Source organism: Bos indicus, chromosome 7 (assembly GCF_029378745.1).
Source record: "Bos indicus isolate NIAB-ARS_2022 breed Sahiwal x Tharparkar chromosome 7, NIAB-ARS_B.indTharparkar_mat_pri_1.0, whole genome shotgun sequence".
In the NCBI taxonomy this organism is placed as follows: Eukaryota; Metazoa; Chordata; class Mammalia; order Artiodactyla; family Bovidae; genus Bos; species Bos indicus.
Genome location: NC_091766.1, coordinates 51,784,579 through 51,801,445, shown reverse-complemented (window position 1 = coordinate 51,801,445; position 16,867 = coordinate 51,784,579). Strand labels below are relative to the sequence as shown.

The following is a 16,867-nucleotide window of genomic DNA, read 5'->3' as shown; positions in this document are numbered from 1 at the left end:
CAAAGCTGAAGTCAGGCACCTGTCAGGGTTTATACCACAATGAAGTAAATCAGACCAGTCAAATCATCATCTTCTGATAGAAGAGATGGGGGAAAATTGCAACTTTATGGTAATCAAAGAAATACAGATTAAACAACAATGTTTTGCTTATATTTTCAAAAAAACGAGAATGACTGATAACATTCAATGTTTAGCCAGGTGTAGAAATTCTTTTTATGTTACTTTTTTAAACTTTATTACTTTTTATACATGTTGTTGTTTAGTCACTAAGTTGTGTCTGACTCTTTAGGACCCCATGGACTGTTGCCCACCAGGCTCCTCTGTCCATGGGATTTCTCAAGCAAGAATTCTGGAGTGGGTTGCCGTTTGCTTCTCAGGGGATCTTCCCAACCCAGAGGCTGAACCTCCATCTCTTGTGTCTCCTGCACTGGCAGGCAGATTCTTTACCACTGAGCCACTAGGGAAGCCCCAGAAATTCTTATCAACTGTTGGTGGGAGTATACTGCAATTCTAAGAGCCAATTTTGTAAAATATATAAGAAGTTTCATGTGTATATTTTTTACTTAGTAATTCCACTTTTTGGAACTTGTGCTGAAGGAAAATTGGACAATATGCCAAATGTGGTAAAAGAATATTCATTAGAGCTCTGTTTACAGTAGTAAAACTGAAAAACCTTTAATATTAACAGACTGGTTAAATAAATTAGTGTAGTTATATCATAGAATATATGCAAATAACTTAAAAGATTTATATTTATGTGGGAAAAAGCAAGTTACAGAAAGACTAGTATGACCCTCTAAAATATACATACATATTTATGGGAAAAAAATGCATCTCTCACTCTGAGTGTTCCCTTCTGTGCAAAGGGAACCTAGACGCAGTCTTACCTCTCTATACTCCTATATGCATGCTTCCTCTTCGAATTGCAGTGATTCATTTGATTGGCAACGTGGGGAAGTTAAAACTGACAGGAATCAAACTTTGGTCCGCTGATCAGTAAGCAGGAATGCCAGCCTACAGGCACCAGGCTGTAGTGAAGGAAAGAACGATGCTCAGCAAAGACACTGAGCAGTTAATGCTCAAAAGAAGGGTCTGGAAAGAGTTTTTAAAGGCAATTAAGGGGGGGGGGGGGGAGGTGCCGTAGGGTGCATGGTCAGCTCGTGCATAGTTCTCTGATTGGTTGATGGTGAAGTTACAGGACGGTGTCACAGGTGTTTACCATTATCAATCTTTGGTTCCAGCCAGCCTGGGGCCAGTGGTCATCAGGCAGTTAACCTCTCCCATCTGGTGAGGGTTTCAGTAGCTGCACAATAACTCAGGAATGTGCATCCAACTGTTTTCTGTGTCCTTCTGGGGCAACAAAAAGATTCTGTGACGGCTATTTGGCTGATTTAGTGTTTAAATGGTTACCAGTACTCCTGACCCCACTGCTATTTTTTATTGTTACTATCTGTTCACATTCTTTTAATCATTAACTCTTGAGCCAGCCTCTTGTGACTCAGGGGAGGCCTGGGAAAGGAAAACTTTTTTACATACAGCAGGCCGGTGGAGGACATGGTGGATCTGTCCTGAGAAGGCCCTGTAATGTCCAACTCAGATACAATACTTGACTCAACTGTGCCCCTTTTCTGCTTGGAATTGTGCTGCCTACTGGGAATACCACCTCATTTCTGCTCCTCCAGGTTGTCTCTCCTGCCTGATACTAGGAGGGAAACCCTGAATAATTCCGGAGTTCATTTAGCAGTCCCTACTCTGGCACCCACACTAATCAACATCCTCTAATTCATCTTTACATGAATCAGAGTAACATTTTTGCCTTCTATTCGTCTTATTTATAAGTTTATTCATTACTCTGGACAAGGAAGAAAGCCGCTGTTTATCAGGTACTTTCAAGCACCAATATGCATTGAAAAAAGCGTGGAAGAACAGACTTCAAACTCCTTAATGGTGCTCTCTGTAGATACTTTACTTCCTAAATTCTTGGCTTCTGCATATTTTATTTTAAAAATATATGTATATATAATTGTGTTCTATTTTCAGAACCAATAAAATCAGTATTAATGTTTCTACTTTGATTAAAAAGAGGAATAAAACATATAAGGATGATATACTACTCTATGTGAAATAAGCTTTCTATAAGCTTCCCAGGTGACTCAGTGGTAAAGAATCCACCTGCAACGCAGGAGACACAGGTAGAGTCAGGTTTGATCCCTGCCCTGGAGAAGGAATTGGCAACCTACTCCAGTATTCTTGCCTGGGAAATCCTGTGGACAGAGGAGCATGGCGGGCTACAGTTCATGGGGTTGCAAAAGGGTTGGACATGATTTAGCGACTAAACACCAACAAAAGTGAAATAAACATGGCCTCCCTAAACTATACTACTTATGACTGTCAAGAATATAATGAAATAGATAATGTTATTCACTCCTGGTGGCCTCTGGTCTTTCAGTCCATGGTAATAGAATAATGACTTTGCTTTGTCATTGACTAGCTATGTGACTTTTTGAAAGAGTCATTTCCCTTCTTCAATTTTCTCATTTATTAAATAAGTTCCCTTTAGGCTCTAAGGTGCTATACACTGATGTTTAGTATATATTTGGGTAATTAATGTCAGCTGTTAGCAAGCTATTAAAATTGTGTCTAAGTGTCTGACTCTTCTTTATGGGGAACTCTTTCCCAGCCATAACCCACTGGCCCATGGCTGATGGGTCCAAGAGTGGCCACCTGACTGAAGGTGATCCAATCAAGTTTTCTCACCATGAAGAATTTACAAAGGGGATTTACAAAGAGAAGGTAGGTTTTTGTGGACCACTAGAATCAAGGGTAAATAAATTTAGAAGCTATGGAAATGAAAAGAAGAAAAAACTGGTCTGTAGAGATAAGGAAGAATAAAACAGACTATGAAAAATAATTAAAGATAAAGTTAAAAAAAATTTTTTTAATATTTCTTCTGGCTTTCTAGTCTCTGGTCCCTTCTGGAGGCCCAGCTGCCTTCCTATTCTTAGTTTCAGTGAGGCAAACTTGTAGCCTCATACTAGACAGTCCTTTTTATCTTAAATTATTAATAGATAGAGCTAGTCTTTTTAACCTGCAATCAAAGAATCTTTCCTACAATGTACATCTAACCAGCAGAAACAGACTTGATCTTTAGCCTCTTGGCCCTAGCATCCCAAATTTATGCAAAGAAACTAAAATTACTATCAGATTTAAACTCAGTCTATAAAAACCCACCTCCCTGTCCTACAAGCAACCCTAGGCTTGATCCAGTACTGCTCATTCCAGCTGTACTGTGTGCTCAGTCGCTCAGTCATATCCGACTCTTTGCGACCCTCTGGACTGTAGCCCACCAGGCTCCTCTGTCCATGGGGATTCTCCAAGCAAGAATACTGGAGTGGATTGCCATGCCGTCCTCCAGGGGATCTTCCCGACCCAGGGACTGAACCTACATCTCTTAATGTCTTCTGCATTGGCAGGTGGGTTCTTTACCAATAGCTTCATGTGGGTAGCCCCCATCCCAGCTATAGCTCCCTAACAAGCCCAACATCAGTGTTTCAAAACTGGTGCAGGGGACAAAATTTTCCACCCAGAATGCATCTCTTTGGCATGGGGATTAATTTAGGCTGATTATTTTTAAGAAACTGAAGACTCAGGAAGTCTCTTTTTTTACTTCCCACTTAGCTGCCTAAAGAATTTAGATATAACAACATTGTAAACCAACTACACTTCAATTAAAAAAAAAAGATAAAGGGCCTGTTTGCAGAATAGTACTGTCATCAGACATATGCAAAGAAAAACTAGGGGGAAATTGGGCAGGGCCTAGATAGAGATTTCTAGATAGAGATTAGAGTCCATTCTGTGTCCCATTGTCTCTGCAGGCCCAGCAAATATTTGTTTACCAAACGTTTGCTTTTCTATCTCCATGTGAATTGCCTTCCTCTCCTTTAAAGTCCCAAACCGCTACCCCCAACATCCTCTTTTGTCTTTAGCCGAAGATGGTGTTTAAGGTGAGGGTTCTGGGCATTTTAGTGAGTTACTCAGTTTTCCTGGGTCTCTCCCACATAGACCTGGTATTAAACTTCCGTTTGACTTTCTCCTGTTAATCAGTCTCATGTCGACTTTGTTCTTCGATTAGCCAGAAGAATGTAGAAGGATAAAGGAAAATTTCTTCCTCCTGGACACATGCATTTCAATCTACAATTGGAAGAAGAAAAGTCTTGGGGTGAAATGGAGCTCCTAGGAAATGATTTTGCATAAGTAGATGAAAACAATTCTTTCTCACCTCTCTTTCTTGTGAACGTCTATTCTGTTTTTCATCAGTCATCTATATAAATAGAGCCATAATCGACTGCTCAGTGCTAAAAATAAGTGTATGTTCAGATAGAGGACTGCAGTTATTGCAGGAGTCATGTAATAGTCATAAAAGCCTTCCCCATTTCCTCTTTGGGATACACCTAGACCAGGTTTTATAAAGTTCGGCAACTAAATTTATCATTGCATATAAGTGCTATTTGTTGTTTCTAGTAGCAAAAATCTGGATATAACCCAACTGTCCATTAATAGAGAAAAAAAATGAGTACATTATGACATTATGATCTGGCTATCATATGGGATTTGTACAGGAATTAAAAAGAATGACTTAAGAGTTGACCTGGAGGAATCTCCATGTTATTGTCAGTTTTTTTTTTTTTAAAGCACATGCTCATAAAATTTTAACTACAGAAGGAAAATATCATCTATTTGTTACAAAACATGTACTATGAGCCTACCTATTACACAGGCTGGCATACACCTGTACTCAATAAAAGTTCATTTCTTGGGGGCATTATTTGATTTCCCAATTGTGGAGAGATGCAAGAGCTAAACAAAATATGAACTAGATGACTGGAGGGCTCTAGTGATTAAAATTGGTTTGTTGGAATTCTTATTAGAGAAGACTGAAATGGTATACTGGGATGTGACCCAGAAATCTCCTGGCTGCCTGTTCTGGTGATATTGTGGAATTTGATTCTTGATTCCATTGGGTGTCGTGCCTTAGTAATAAACATAATAGCCAGGGAGACAGCCAGAGAGTGATACAGTAAGTTTCACACTGCAACCTTCTTCAATAATAATAGCTAATGATAATCAGTGTTCTATTTGCTCCTACTTTTATACTTAGAAATGACCACCATTTCTTTCATACCACCATTTTCCATTTATTAGCAATACAGAGGAAATACCAATAGCACCAATCAAAAATGAATCCACATGATGTGTTTTATCCTTACAGCTGTAATAACTAGTAACTAACATGGATTGGAAAGCACTTTGCAAATGTAAAAAGTGCTGTACACATACATTATAATTATCATCATTAATAAATTAGCCCGATTCTCCTAGTATTCAAAAGGCACGTAAGGTCAGATACATGGGTTTCAGTGGGGCAAAATGATCACAACCTACAATGTAGCAATGATTCACATGTGTTAGCAATAAGTTTTACCCCATGCAATCCTGCAGAGCTGAAGTTACACACCCTTCAAAAAATGGGAGAATGAAGCTAAAAGTAGACAAAACAGGTTTGTTTTTTTTTTAGATTTAATGCTTTTGCTTTAATAACAGACTCCTACCTCTTTTATGTTAACTTTTAAAAGATAATATAGTTCATCAAACTTCTTAAACCATACATTTAAACAAAATTAAAATTTCTTATTTAAGGTTGGCAGTAAATTTCATTATTTTCTATGAGCTGATATTCCAGGTATTGTTAGAATTTCAAAGCATTCTGCAACTTCAAAGAGGTCAAATTGGTAAATTTTGTGCTTGCACACACCCTCAGGGAATATCTTCAGTATGTATTCCAGAATTGTTACTAGAAAAAAACAGCTTTATCCATTCCCTTGCCAGCCAGAGTCTTGGCAAGAGATGGCACTTGGCTGACCACAAATAAAATTCCTTGAATCACCAGTATCTTGATTTAAGAAAGAAATTTTACTGTATCTTTCATACACAAAAGCTGATTAACAATGGTTAAAAAAACACTACTCCACTTTTTTCACAGGTGTACAAAAGGAAATATAATGGAATTACATTCAACAATAAAGCTTAAAGTTCACTCTAGGTAATAGTTGCAATAACATTCACATACACAAGCACAGAGTAAATATATTTCAGGAGTCTTATAATAGCATACAGCATACATATGGGAGATTGAGTTCAGGTAATATCATAGGTGTTAGCAAGATTAGCAATTCAGAGTGTTATAGAAAAGGAAAACTAAACCAAAGAGAAGGTGTTGGCTAGCACTCCAAGACAAATCACAGAATTCGAGGATTGAAAAGTCTGCTCACTGTTATGTACGAGAAAACAATATTTTTCTTCAATTTCTGGGTCTTGATAGAGTTGGCTAGAGAAGGTTGTGTATTCAAAGTGCACATAATTGTGTTTTAGAAAAGAGAGAGAGAGAGAAAGATCCTTTTATTTAGTAATTAATACATGCAAGAGGCAGCCCCAGAGTGACCTGAAAGAGTAAAGCTGTGATTGGCAGGTGGCCGGTATAATACAGATGTTTCAGGCAATTCTCTTAAAGCACTTCTGTAGCAGCAATGATCATTTAAATGGCTGTAGACAGAATTCTCTTTCGAGGATAGTTTAGGGGAGTTGTATTAATCATATTTCTCTTTAAAGATTTATAGTTATAGATTTGCTCTTTTTTAAATAAATCTATCAAACAACAAACAGCATAAAGTGAGGTGTTGGGGTTTTCTTTTGCTTTTGCATATGTGTTGTTGGAAAAGGATCTGACCTTTTCATAACATTGTGTGCAAAAGAATTTTTAATAAAGTGAGCACAAGGACATATACAGGAAACACATCAGATCTGCTTCTGTTGCCCTGGTTGGCCCCCCATGGAACACTGAACTACAGGCTTGTAGGTAAAAATGCAGGTTTTAGGTATAATGACACCACAGCCAAGAGACTTAGGGACTCCCAAAGCCTTGTCAGTGGAGGGAATTTTGTCTGCTAGAGGGTGGCCACCACCTCTTGAGTTGTAAAGATTTAGAAAGTCTGGTCCTTTTTCATTTCATCCTTCCCATTGTTGATTTGCCTTTGTTTCCCAACCCTCCTAGTCTAACCTGGCCCATCCCAGCCAACATCTGACACTCACCTATCCCCGGTGGCCACACATACCCAGTAGCCACAGACACTCAAGCTGCTCAATCTCAAAACCTTTCAGCCTGCCCTGCAAGTGTCATCAAGACAGGATCCCCGGAGCACAGGGCAGAGAGTCCAACCTCTCACTGGCGGGGCTGGGAAGCCTCTCCTTTGCGGCGGAGGAGAAAGGAAACTTGGGTCTGCTTTTTAGGTTCTGCAAACAAGCCAGAGTGGAGAGAAAGAGTTAACACCAGACTTAGCAAAGCTTTTAAGACAAAAACCTGTTAAATGTGATCTAGACAGACACAGGGAACTTTCTGCAGATTTCTGAGGTCTATAAGAGAGGGTCTGTGTGGACAGGAGAAAGGAGTAGGGAGTTGCTACATGGGAGAGATCTGCCATTATTACAAAAATTGGCTAAGTGGCTTGTTTCCATTAGATGACCTCACTGGTCACTGTTGTCAGTCGTGCTGTTCCCTTTCTCTTTTTTCTCCTGGGTCTTGTTACCCTTCTTCTTTTTCTTCTTTTTCTTGGTCTCCTCCTTTTTGCCGAAGGTTATGAAGTCACTTTTGTCAATTTGGCTGTTAGTAGGCTCCTGCCGGATGGAGATGATTGCAGGAGATCCTGGGATAATGAATTTGTCTGGCAACTCACCGGGACCAGATTGTTTGGGGTTGCCTGGTCCATATTTAAAGGTCCAGCTGTTGCTGTTGACACCAGCCCCGACTGGAGGGGACACCTCTCCTGCCTCTGGTTCTGCAAGACAAAACACTGCAAGTCAGTCACAGAGTCAACATATGTCTTCCATGTGCCACACTGAACACAGGAGAGGCTGCACAGACAGGCACAGCACCCATGAAATCATGGGTTATTTCTTCAAGCCTAGGGCAAGGCCAGTGTTTGGAAACAAGCAGGAAGGCAGATTTTTTTCACCACTGGGTCCATAAATCTAAGTTTCTAATAACATATTTTTGGTTCTTTGTGAAGAATTCCCTAAAGAATATCTAGTTGTGATTATCCTGCCTGGGAGTGGGGCAAGAAATGTACTGGATTAAAGTAGAATATGCAATAAAATACCCAGGAATAAATTTAACCAAGAAGATGAAAGACTGATATACCGGAAACTTTACAACATTTATGAAATAAGTTGAAGAAGACAGAAACAAGTAGAAAGATATTCCATGCTCATGGATTAGAAAAATTAATATTGCTAAAATGCCCATACTACTCAAAGCAATCTATAGATTCAAAGCAATTCTTATCAAAATTCCAATGGCATTTTTCACAGAAATAGAACAAACAATCCTAAGATTTGTATGGAACCACAAAAGAACCCAGTAGCCAAATTCTTTGTCTTTGTTTGTTTGTATTGTATTGTTTGTTTGTATTGTTTTTGCATTGCATGGCATGCAGAATCTTAGTTCCCTGACCACAGATCAAATTCATGCCCCCCTGCAGTAGAAGTGCAGAGTCTTAACCATTGGACTGCCAGGGAAGTCCCAGCCAAAGCATTCTTGAGAAAAAGAACAAAGCTGGAGGCATGAAGCTTCTAAACTATATTATGAAGTTAATTAATCAAAACAGTATGACATAAAAAGACACAGAGATAAATGGAAGAGAATACAGAGCCCAAAAATAAACTCAGGCAAAAATGGTCAATTGATGACAAACAAGCCAAGAATATACAATAGGAAAAGAACAGCATCTTCAATATGATGCTGGAAAAAATGGACAGCCACATACAAAAGAATGAAACTGGGCCTCTATCTTACACCATATACAAAAATTAACTCAAAATGGATTACAGATTTGAACATAAGACCTGAAACCATAAAACTCCTAGAAGAAAACATAAACAGTAAGCTTTTTACCATCAGTCTTAACAATGATTTTTTTAAATCTGATAACAAAAGTAAAAACAAACAAATTATATTACATCAAACTAAAAAACTTCTGCACAAAGAAGGAAGCCAACAAAATGATAAAGGCAACCTATGGAATAGGAGAAAAAAATTGCAAATTCTACATCTGATAAGGGGTTAGTATCTAAAATATATAAAGAAGTCATAGAATTCAATATCAAAATAATCCCAAACTATCTGATTAAAAAGTAGAAAGATGATCTAAATAGACATTTTTCCAAAGAAAACATACAGATGGCCAGCAGGTACATGAAAAGGTGCCCAATGTCACTACTCATCAGAGAATTACAAATCAAAACCACAATAAGCTATTACCTCACACCTGTTAGAATGGCTGTTACCAAAAAAAAAAAAAAAAACTAGAAATAGCAAGTGTCGGTGAGGGTATGGAGAAAAGAGATCCCTTGTGCACTATTGGTGGGAGTGTAAATTGGTATAGTCACTATGGAAAAGAATATGGAGGTTCCTCAAAAAATTAAAAATAGAGCCAGCATATGATCCAGCAATTCTACTTCTGGGTATGTATCTGAAGAAAGCATAAACACTATCTTGAAAAGATATATGTACCCCATGTTCATTGCAGCATTATTTACAGTAGGCAAGATATGGAAGCAATTTAAGTATCTACTGGTTCATGAATAAAGAAAATGTGATGGATATAAAGTTCAGCCATAAAAAAGAATGACATCCTACCCTTTTTGACAACAGGAATGGACCTCAAGGGCATTATGCTAAGTGAAATAAATCAATACTTAAATATTTGACAAAATAACACAGAGAAAGACAAATACATATGATCTCACATAAATGGCATATAAAAAAAACAAAGCAACTAGCTTATAGATACAGAAGACAGACTGGTGGTTGCTAGAGGTGGGTGCAGTGATGGTGGCGATGGTGAGGGTGCCGAAAGGTACAAACTTACGGTTATAGTATAAGTTAGTCGTGGGGATGTGATGTACAGTAACTATAGTTACTAACACTGTATTGCATATTTGAAAGCTGCTGAAAGATGAGATCTTAAAAGTTCTCATCATAATAAAAATGTTTTTGTAACTATGTGTACTGACAGAGGTTAACTAGTCTTATTGTGATCATTTTCCTACATATACAGGTAGTAATCCATATTGTATACCTGAAATTGATACAATATTATGTGTCAATTATATCTCAATTAAAAATAAAAGATATATATGGGTGCTGTGCTTAGTCACTCAGTCATGTCCGACTTTTTGTGACAGCATGGACTGTAGCCCGCCAAGCTCCTCTGTCCATGGATATTCTCCAGGCAAGAATACTGGAGTGGGCTGCCATGCCCTCCTCCAGGGGATCTTCCCAACCCAGGGATTGAACCCAGGTCTCCCACATTGCAGGTGGATTCTTTACCAACTGAGCCATCAGGGAAGCCCCAAAGTATTATAGGACTGAGAGGCAAAAATCATTAATCACACTTGAGAAATTCAAACAAGATTCCAGAAGAGAAGTGAAATTTGTGCTGATATTTAAGGAAAAAGATTATGCATCCACAGGGGTTCCCAATGCAAGAATTTCCCAAGAGTCTTCTAGTGGAAGACACACCTAAAGTACACCAAAGACATCTAGAAGAGTAGAAGTCAGTGCTGGGGAAGAAGAGTAATGGTCTGTCTGGGCAAAGTGATCCCAAGGGCCATGACACTGGAACTCTGTGGCATCACAGAAGGCTCATGTATCTGACACTGCTCCTTTGGAGAAGCCATGAACCACCAGACAAATGGTTTATGTTTGACTGTAGCTTGGGATTCTCTACGTGTGCTATCTCCATCTCCCTACCTCCCATCACTTGTCAATCTCCTCTAATTTGGCATCCTTGAGCACTGCTTTTCTAACACTGCTCACAGCAAGCTCACTAATTGTATTATTTCCAAAGCCAGTGATCACATTTTAGTCACATCTTATTGAACTTCTCAGCAGCATTAGTTTCAAACCTTCTTGAAACATTTATTTATTTATTGGCCATGCTGCATGGCATCCAGGATCTCCGTTCCTTGACCAGGGTTCAAACCCGTGTTCCCTGCATTGTGAACACAGAGACCTAACCACTTTCCCACCAGGGCAGTCCTGAAAGACTTACGTTTAATGAGTTGTGGCTCAGAGGTTAAAGCGTCTGCCTGCAATGCGGGAGACCCGGGTTCGATCCCTGGGTCGGGAAGATCCCCTGGAGAAGGAAATGGCAACCCACTCCAGTATTCTTGCCTGGAGAATCCCATGGAGGGAGGAGCCTGGTAGGCTACAGTCCATGGGGTCACAAAGAGTCGGACACAACTGAGCGACTTCACTCACTCAGTAAAACTATTCTCCTGACCCTTCTCTCGGGCTGTTAGTTTCTTCACAAGATACTCATCTAATACGCTTGGGTTTGGCCCTAGACTTTTTCTTCTTCTTCTTTTCTTCTTCTTTCTCTTCACTCTCTCCTTTTGGGATCTCAGCCTGTCCATGGGTATACACACCATCTAAATATGCTGATGAGATACAAACTTAAAGTCCACAGGTCTCTCCAATCTCATGTATCCAACTGCCTGTCTGGTATCTCCTCTTGGCAGTCTCATGGGCATCTCAAACAGAAGCAATCTGAAATCAAACTCATGATTCTTCTCCTCTGTTCCCTTCTAAATCTCTCATCTCAGTCGATGATACTCCATTCACTCCAATGCTCAAAGCAGAAATTCCAGAGTCATTATTCATTTGTCTCTATTCTTCATTCTTCATTTATAATATACCAACACTTGTCATTTCGGCCTCCTAAATGTAACCAGTGTCCTCTTCTCCCCAACTTCACTGCTGCTACCTTTTTTCAAGATACCACTACTCTATCTTGCTTGTGAATTACAACAATTACAGCCTCTTCCTTGCTCAAACTGCTTCTACTTCTGCCTCTCTCTAACCTTCCACACAGCCCGAGTTACCTTTATTCCTTTAAGTCTTTCTCCCTTTTAAAAGTACTGAAGTATAATATACACACAGCAAAATCCTTTAAAAATAGAAATTATTTTATATCATTCCCCTTACTTAAAATTATTTGAATGTTTTCTATTGCCTTGAGAAAAAAAAAATCAAACTCCTTAACATGGTATATAAGGCCCTTCAATAACCTGTTATTTTTTAATTCTCCAATTTCATCTACAAATCTCCTTCTTACCACTATCGTCCAGCCACACAAGTTTTCTTTAAATTCCTTAATACCCCTTGGGATTGTTATTGCCTCAAGGCCTGTACACATATGGTCTCCTTTTGCCTGAATGATCTCCCCTTCATGCTTAGACTCTCATTCTTCAAGTCTGCGCTTAATTGGAACCTCTTCAGACAGGCACTGTACAGTCATCCTAGCCAAGCAGCACCTCCCTTCACCTCTATCTCTATCACTGTAAAGTCCAGAGAAGCAGAAAATATATCTGTTTTATTCACCAATGTGTAGCCAGTGTCTAGCACAATTCCTGTCCCATAACAGGTAGTTGATAAACACTTGCTAGATGGATGAATGAAAGGACTGATGTGAGAAATGGAAGTGGTGCCAGTTCCTCAGGAGCTCAAACAACTTCCCTCTGCCACACTTGGGAGTCCCTAAAGACAATCAGGAAATGCATGTGAAATGCCGAGGCTGTCTCCAATGTAAGAGCCCAAAAAATGGAATCACACACAGGCAATATACAAGGCACAGCTCTCAGGGCTAGAAGGGCAGGGTAAGGATACTGCAGATTTAGTCCAAATACCAGCAGACAGTAGGGAAAGGGGATAGAAGAGTTTCTTCTCGCCCATAAACTCCTGTGCTTCACCATGCTTCCCTGACAGAGCTGACAATATAGCTCTTTGGAAGAGGGCATGTGTGTGTGCAAAGTCACTTCAGTTGTGTCCAACTCTTTGCCACCCCATGGACTGCAGCCCACCAGACTCCTCTGTCCATGGGACTGTCCAGGCAAGAATATTTTAGTGGGCTGCCATTTCCTCCTCCAGGGGATCTTTCTGGCCCAGGGATGGAACTTGTGTCTCTTACACTGGCGGGCAGGCTCTTTACCACTACTGCACCTGGGAAGCCCGTTGGACAGAGAGCAATAGATACTTTGTCCCCAAGACTAATTTCTCTGATTCACCGAAGATAATCAGATCTGCAATTGCGCTCACCCAGAATCTGCCTGTTGACCTTTCAATTACAGGCCTACCTCTGAGAGACTGAGACAAAAGTGGGAAATGTATTTAAAAGCCCCTGACTTGGTGTCTAAGAGAACTGGGTTTCAACACCACTCCATAGTCCTTCAATTGCTCTCAAAGCCTAGGATGGAAATTTTTTCTGACCACAGCCAGGACCCTGCATGAGGCCTTCAGGATGGTCATCTGGAGAAGCCAAGCTCAGAGATATTTTTATCTTGTAGAGTTAAGGGACCTGAAAGACCACGCCTATTGGCAGAGACAGCTCCTCATAGCCGGACTGCTAAGAGTTAATGAGCTTCTTTTATATGTCACTGAGCTTCTGCGCCTGTGCTGGGAGTCTTGGTTGGGTCTGACTCAGCCTCCACACTAAGAAGCAATCAGAGAACCATTCAGGTACATCCTCCCATATTCAGCTTCTGCAGAGCAGAACAGGATCTGGTTTCTCCAGCGTCTCCCGGGTCCTTGTACTCAACCTATTCAGGCCAATGTATGCGCAAACATCTCTGAGGGTTCGTTTGGATGAAATAACGGCTTAAAGGATCTGACAAACAACATTTACTGACCTCTTCATTTGAGTCCCTTTTGACCAAGAGCACTGAAACCCTTGGCTGACTTTTTTTTATAAAATTCTGTGACTTTGGGGGCAGAATCAAGGAGATACTTGAGGACAGTATCTCATGAGACAGATGAGAAAGGAAGATAAGTAAAAGATGAGAAAGGAAAACATACCTTTTCTGCCCCTAACCCCAGCCCAGGGCCAGTCCCAGGTCAGTCAAAGGAATGCTTCCTCTTTCTGTACTGTCTCCCTTCCCCTTCCTGGGACCTCCCACAGGTCCCCTCCCCTCTGCTCCCAGGGACCCAGCACACTGGCTAACAAAGACAAGACTGAGACAAGCCACAACCCAAATTAATGGATCTACTAGAGTCTTAAAATTTTTAAAGAGATGGGAATACCAGACCACTTTACTTTCCTCCTGAGAAATCTGTATGCAGGTCAAGAAGCAACAGTTAGAACTGTATATAGAACAGACTGGTTCCAAATTGGGAAAGGAGTATGTCAAGGCTGTATATTGTCACCCTGCTTATTTAACTTATATGCAGAGTACATCATGCGAAATGCCAGGCTGGATGAAGCACAAGCTGGAATCAAGATTGCTGGGAGAAATATCAATGACCTCAGATATGCAGATGACACCACCCTTATGGCAGAAAGTGAAGAGGAACTAAAGAACCTCTTGATGAAAGTGAAAGAGCAGAGTGAAAAAGCTGGCTTAAAGTTCAACATTCAAAAAACTAAGATCATGGCATCCAGTCCCATCACTTTATGGCAAACAGATGGGGAAACAAAGAAAACAGTGACAGACTTTCTTTTCTTGGTTCCAAAATCACTGCAGATGGTGACTGCAGCCATGAAATTAAAAGACACTTGCTCCTTGGAAGAAAAGCTACAACCAACCTAGAAAGCAGGAGACAGGAGGAGAAGGGGACAACAGAGGACAAGATGGCTGGATGGCATCACTGACTTGCTAGACATGAGTTTGAGCGAGCTCCAGGACCTGGTGATAGACAGGGAAGCCTGGTGTGCTGCAGTCCATGGGGTCACAGAGTCGGACATGAGTGACTGAACTGACCTGAGTCCTCTAAAGAGGGCTTCTGACAGACATCAGCCCTTCCCTGACATTCAGATTACAACCTAATGGAATTTAAAAGTTTAATAGTGAAAGTGTTAGTCTGCTCAGTTGTGTCCAACTCTTTGCAACCCCCATGGACTATAGCCCACTAGACTCCTCTGTCCGTGGAATTCTCCAGGCAAGAAGACTGGAATGGGTTGCCATTTCCTTCTCCAGGGGATCTTCCCAACCCAGGGATTGAACTCTGGTTCCCTGCATTGCAGGCAGATTCTTTACTGCCTGAGCCACCAGGGAAGCCCCAAAAGTTTAACAGAGTATGATCATAATTATACGTTAAATATAGGTTTTGTTTTTTTTTTTTTAATTGTCTGGTTTATCCACAATAGGTAGGGATACTTTAAAAAATTCAAACAACACACTTTTTTTTTTTTTTTAACACAAAGACATATAGATCTGCAACTTTAAAAAAAAACTGCCTTCTAGGGGTAGCTGACCACTTCATTTAATTCATTAATCCAAGGGGAGTTAGGCACTCCCCTTAGGTAAGCATTTCCAACTTTCTTCTTTCATGCTAAACTAACTCTGACTGGAGTTTAGCCTCAGTGACTAGGAACGATTAAGCTGGAGGTTTTGCCAATGCAGATGCCAGGGAAGGTCCTAAAGATTGTGAAGCAAATGCCAGACTTGTAAACTCACCCCCAACTCCCATTCTAATCTGTTTGTACAATCAGTTAAGGCCAGGAGCAGTTTATCTGATTTATACTGACTTTCAGTTCAACTCAGTTCAGTTCAGTTCAGTCGCTCAGTCATGTCTGACTCTTTGCGATCCCCTGAACCGCAGCATGCCAGGCCTCCCTGTCCATCACCAACTCCTGGAGTCTACCCAAACTCATATCCATTGAGTCGGTGATGCCATCCAACCATCTCATCCCCTGTCATCCCCTTTTCTTCCTGCCCTCAATCTTTCCCAGCATCAGGGACTTTTCAAATGAGTCAGCTCTTCGCGTCAGGTGGCCAAAGTATTGGAGTTTCAGCTTCAACATCTTGGATCTCCTTGCAGTCCAGGGGACTCTACTTAACAGAACCACCCACAGTCATTTTGACTATGCATACTACTTTCAGGAAAGTTCTTAGAGGGGCAAACCTGGAGAATGTTGGAGGGATTTTAATTCTCTTTTCCTCTCTTCCTCTTGTTTTGCTCTTCTAAACTGAGGGCTTGCTCTGGTTCTATCACTTAAAGGTACCTGTGTGTGTGTGTTTATCACTCAGTCATGTCTGACTCTTTGCAACCCCATGGCCTGTAGCCCCCTAGGCTCCTCTGTCCATGGAATTCTCCAGGCAAGAATACTGAAGTGGGTAGCTCCATTCTCCAGGGTATCTTCTCAACCCAGGGACCAAACCCAGGCTCCTGCATTGCAGGCAGATTTCTTTACCATCTAAGCCACCAGGGAAGCCCTTAAGGGTACCTAGTCCTAGGCAATTTATAGAAAAAACTCTGAGCATCAGGTGCCTCAGGCATAAAATGGAGGTGATCACCTTTCTGTCTCTATCAGTCATGAACTAGTTAGCATTTACTCTGCCTTCCTCTGTGTGGCACCCAGCTAAGCAGATTTGCATGCAATATAATTTCTACTCTTCACAAGAACCACAGGAAGTAGATATGACCAATATCTATGTCTGCTTTATAAATATGTCGGTTTTATAAATGAAGATACTGAAGATCAATCAAGAGTTACTAACCGTGGAGCTTTGGACTCAAATCTAGGGAGTCTCACTCCAGTCATGAGACCCACATGCTGAGCTGTATAGGAATGCTGTGTGAAAACCCTGAGGCATTATACAAGTATAGCAATTTCTACGGCTATATCTGTTTAGTCACCCGCTTGAGAGATGGCGATGCAGGCAGGAGCTTCTCTCTAAGCGAGCAGAAGTGGAAAGACTTGTGCAGCTGGGGGGAGGGGTGCCTGCGGGAGTGAGGGCTCAGCTCAGGAAAATCACC

At 40.7% G+C, this 16,867-nt stretch overlaps 1 protein-coding gene across 14 annotated transcripts in view; it reads right to left on the bottom strand.

Moving 5' to 3' along the window:
- Positions 1-5,170: 5,170 nt before the first annotated feature.
- Positions 5,171-16,867, bottom strand: part of LOC109562119 (protocadherin alpha-13) — a 209,897-nt gene continuing 198,200 nt past the window's right edge. For 13 of the 14 annotated variants that reach the window (XM_070793724.1, XM_070793721.1, XM_070793725.1 and 10 more), the window contains exon 4: positions 5,171-7,889. In XM_070793724.1, the coding sequence (XP_070649825.1) occupies positions 7,579-7,889 (311 nt within the window). In that variant the 3' untranslated portion in view covers positions 5,171-7,578. The remainder of the gene's footprint in view (positions 7,890-16,867) is intronic. The other variant, XM_070793728.1, reaches the window with a different exon arrangement.